Source organism: Primulina huaijiensis, chromosome 10 (assembly GCF_012295235.1).
Source record: "Primulina huaijiensis isolate GDHJ02 chromosome 10, ASM1229523v2, whole genome shotgun sequence".
NCBI lineage: Eukaryota > Viridiplantae > Streptophyta > Magnoliopsida > Lamiales > Gesneriaceae > Primulina > Primulina huaijiensis.
This window is the reverse complement of record NC_133315.1, coordinates 2,466,657-2,471,470: the sequence shown is the minus strand read 5'-3', so window position 1 is coordinate 2,471,470 and position 4,814 is coordinate 2,466,657. Positions and strand designations below refer to the sequence as shown.

The window sequence follows — 4,814 nt, the reverse complement described above, 5'->3', positions numbered from 1 at the left end:
AAACTAGTCCAAGATTGGTAGAGTTGGTTATTTTCAACAGGACCAAGATTGTCCATCGAGTTCTTTATCTCATACCTACGCTCTAACTCTTTTTTAAACACCATCGAATTAAACCATGATCTTGTAAATCCTTAAGAACTTTTTCACCCTTCTAATCACATCCATGATCAGAAACTTTGTTTCTTGTGTGATTTCTTTAGAAAGCCACAAGAAATTATGTGTTGGGAATAAATCGATCAATCGTCTGAATTTTCAGTTATAAGTTGAGAATAAATTGATCAATCATCAGAAATTGAAAATTCCGATGAGGAAGCGACGCCGCCACAGTGGTGTCGTGGTGTTGCTCAGTCGTGAGCCTTGGATATGGTGGTGGTCAAGTATCGTAGGTAAGAAAGAGAATATGATAGAAAATAGTGAATTGATTTTCTTGTTGTATTAATTGTATCTTTTTTCTAACATTTTGAGATCATATATTTAATGAATACAATATTTCAATCCCACCAGGATTCTTCTCATATTAGGATTCTATATTTCTATTATTAGAGAATCTCCAACCCAATCATTAAAATAACATTTCACGCTATTTTGATGCTTGGGCATCTCCAATGGAGCTGCGCTATTTGCAAAATAGCGCAGCTCCATTTTCGTCTGCGCCAATTTGGCGCAGGCGCAGGGGCAGAGGAGTTTAAATTTTTAAAAAAAATTTTTTTTTTGTTTTTTTTATTATAAATATTTATATTAATAATTGTAAATATTATTTATATAATAATATGATATTATTATTATATTAATTTAATAATTAGATATATTTAAATAATAGTATAATATTTATTATATTATTTTAATATTTAGATAATATTTTTTTAGAGTAAGATTTGAAGTAGATGAGTTGGAGATGAATATTATATTNTATATAGTTCAGACTCTTTTAGAATATTTCATAAGAATCTTATACTTTGTAGTCAATACAACAAATTTATTATTTAATTAACATATTCTAAATTCACTAAATAAATAATTTCGAACTTATTATAATCTTGATTGACGATCAGACAACGATATATATCGAAGGTACAGATCTTTTTCATATAATGAAAAAAAATTCGAAGACCAAAATTTTCTACTGATTATTTTTTGCAGCTGCTAGTTTTGTGAACAACTCTATTTACTTAATTAGTGGTTAAGCTAACTTCCACAATTTTAAATAATAGAATATACTTATAAACTCCTTTATGAACAACTTTTTTGATCTCCATCAAATTAAAATAGTCAAATTAAACTACTTGAATTCGACTATCTTAGCAGGAATATATAATTAAATACTTGTGTGACTCTCAATGGTTTAAGGATACAGTTAGTCGTGGATTCACAACATCATGTTATTCAGAACAATATTTATTCTTATTTGATCTTACCTTAATTAGCCACATTCTTTTTATCAACCTTCTGATCAAAAAAGTCAAAACTCAAGTCTTATTGCGCACATCGGATCATGGTAAAAGCACCTAGTAGCATCGACCCACGATCAAATAGGTATCACTAATAGTGCCTGCAAGAACCAATAAGTTATTGTTAGCGTACAGTAGAATGTTTTTTTACTCATATATCCCGATTGAATCTACAATCATTGGTATATCGAGAGTTGCATATGAATTCAATAATGATATGATATATCTTTGTGTAATAATAGTGATATGATATGTGCAACTAAGGAAACATCTTTTCATAATACACATGCCTTACTTTGGCCATAGATTTCTTACAGTAATAACTCATCCGATCACATAGAACATATCCACCTGCATGTGAGCGGTAAATCCTCGAACAATGCACTGATTCATACGTATTTCGAAACTAAACTTAACATCGCCACTTTATGACCTTCAATGGAGCTGGTAAATGAATCAAATGACATGCTAGTATGTAGAGCCTCCATGTTGTCCAAAGATAATGACTAATAGTGTTCATCCATAACTATGTACTAATCAATTCGATAAGTGATAACCATTTAGAAAGCCCAATGGATGATTGTTCAGAGCCTCAGCAAATAAGCACTCATTTGTATAAATGGTCATCTTCACGTTTTTAACAATGAAACATTACGTTTACATAACAGACGTTAGACTCAAGCTCAAACGACAGTTATCCTTATTTTAGGCTGTGAATCGACTAAAAATCAATTCAGAATATACAGTACACTTTTTAATTAATTTCTTGATTTATGTTGAGAGGCAGACCTAATGGTACTTATTTTTATTTAAGATATTTATCTATGCGATATGCATGAGTATACATATAAAGTAAATATCATAATTTGATAGTAATGTAAATTATTATTAAAATAAATATTGTTTTTACATAAGATTTGATAAAACACAAACCACAAATTGACTCGCTGAACACCTACTCTAAAAAAAACAAGCCGGTATGGAAAAACTAATATTCAATCCACATTTTTCAATAATGATCGACATGTAATTTTATTTTATTAATTAAAAATGGGACAATAACTTGGAAAATCAAATTTGGAGATGGACATGTATAATTAAACAATCTACTATACACAAGCATACATAAATCTAAATTGTATAAATCATGCACTCCAGTGCCCCAAAAATATTATTTAAAATAATTTCTCTTTTTCTAAACATTAATTGCGATAATTAATTTTATCGACAGTTTAATTATGTGATGTGTCCGCTCCACTAAATTGGGTCCAAATTAAAATTTTAAAGCCAAATCACATTTCACACAAGGACACTTCACATTGAACTCGGCAGAATTTGTGGCATTCGCGAGGAAGTGGAATGTGTCAACTACTACAAAAATGAAAGGATCAAGATCGTCTGCTGTGGTTCTCCACAGCAAAAGATGCTATGCACTATTAAAAAAACACTTATTTTTTTCAACNCACGTCTATTTGCATACATTATAATTTTTTTCAACTCTTTTTTTAAAAAATTGGTATTTTTATATTTTAATTATTTCAAAATCAAAATTATATTTTTTATATTAAAATATGTGATTAATAATCCAATTTAAAGTTACAATTTTATTTTTGGTTACAAATATATATTGTGAGTGTAAAATGACGTCTCTCTTATTATTTTTTCTTTTATAATTTTTTCAACTCTTTTTTTTTAAAAAAAACTATAATATTAAAAAAAATTGAATGTATCGTCGTTTTTTTTGTTCGATTGGAATCACATATTTGTAACAAAAAAATTAAATTTTTATTAACATTTTTTTAAAAAAAGAATTGAAAAAATTATAAAAAAAAAGTAATAAGAAATCACATATTTGTAACAAAAAAATTAAATTTTTATTAACATTTTTTAAAGAAAAGAGTTTAAAAAATTATAAAAGAAAAAGTAATAAGAGAGACTTCATTTTACCCTCACAATATATATTTGTAACCAAAAATAAAATTGTAACTTTAAATTGGATTATTAATCACATATTTTAATATAAAAAATATAATTTTGATTTTGAAATAATTAAAATATAAAAATACCAATTTTTTAAAAAAAGAGTTGAAAAAAATTATAATGTATGCAAATAGACGTGGATGTGACATTTGCCCGTGGGCCATCAGCTTAAAGACTAGTGATAATTACTGGGAAAAAGATACATAGCACGAGACATCGGTTTCATGAACACGGATGGAGCCGTGAAACAACAAACCGTGGCTTTCCGCTCGGCCTCTGACCAATCTGTATACTATAGATGTTCCTTCAACGCATTCCAAGATACGCTCTACACTCTCTCGAACAGGAAATTCTACCGGAATGCAACATAATCGGCACAATCCACTTCATCTTCGGCAACTCCACGGTGGTGTTCCAGAACTGCAACATCTTCCCTAGACAGCCCATGCCTAATCAATTTGTCACACTTACAGCACAAGGAAAAACGGACCCGAATCAGAACACGGGCATATCGATCCAACGGTGCATAATGAGCCCATTCGACAAACTTACAGCCTCGGCCTACTTAGGCAGGCCTTGGAAGGATTACTCGACCACGATTGTCATGCAGAGCAATATAGGTGGGTTCTTGTGCCCATTGGGCTGGTCCCCGTGGGTCCAAAATCTTGTTCCACCAAGTACTATTTTTTACGCTGAGTATCAAAATACTGGGCCGGGATCTAGCATTGAACTTTGGGTTAAAGGGGCCGGGTATAAGCCTAGTCTTACTGCAGCCCAGACAGCTAAATATAATATGCAGTCCTTTATCCAAGGTGGTTCTTGGTTGCCTGCAACAATGTAACTTTTGACTCAACCTAAAGTGAATCGGTTTACATTGTTTGATAAAAAGTTGAGATTTAATTTGTGTTTTCTTTCTATTGACATTGGTTGTGATATTATTTCATATAATTGGATTCTTTAGCAAAATTAAACACACGAAAACTCCTTTGAGACAGTCTTACGGGTCAATTTTATGAGACGAATATTCTATTTGGATCAATAATAAAAAATATTACTTTTACGTCAAAAATATTATTTTTTTTTATTGTAAATATTATGAAAGCTGATCCGTCTCACGAATAAATATACTTTTCAAACCCCTCTATCTAGTTTTACATTAAAAAAATTAGCGAAAAGACTTTAAACATTTAAATACATATGAACCCAGTATAATATGGTTTTTTCTTTCTTTGTTCAGAGCCAATGCTTTTTCTCTCCCTGTTAAGAGCCCCCCTTAAACCATTCTTTAACTAAATTATTTGATTCATCTACTCTGCAAAAATGGTCGACCGTTTCGAGGGTCTTTCAATCACAAAAAATGAAGATGAAGAATTACTTCTAGAGGCC

General features: G+C 30.4%; 1 protein-coding gene across 1 annotated transcript; it reads left to right on the top strand.

Annotated features, from left to right (window-relative positions):
• Nucleotides 1–3,726: 3,726 nt before the first annotated feature.
• LOC140986579 (pectinesterase 3-like) lies at nucleotides 3,727–4,269 on the top strand. Its single transcript, XM_073454882.1, has one exon. It carries the CDS (start codon nucleotides 3,727–3,729, stop codon nucleotides 4,267–4,269), a length of 543 nt encoding a protein of 180 aa, XP_073310983.1.
• The last annotated feature ends 545 nt before the right edge of the window (nucleotides 4,270–4,814 follow it).

Coding starts and splice junctions, on each gene's coding strand:
- LOC140986579 (XM_073454882.1), top strand. CDS start 3,727: ATGTTCCTTCAACGCATTCCAAGATACGCTCTACACTCTCTCGAACAG.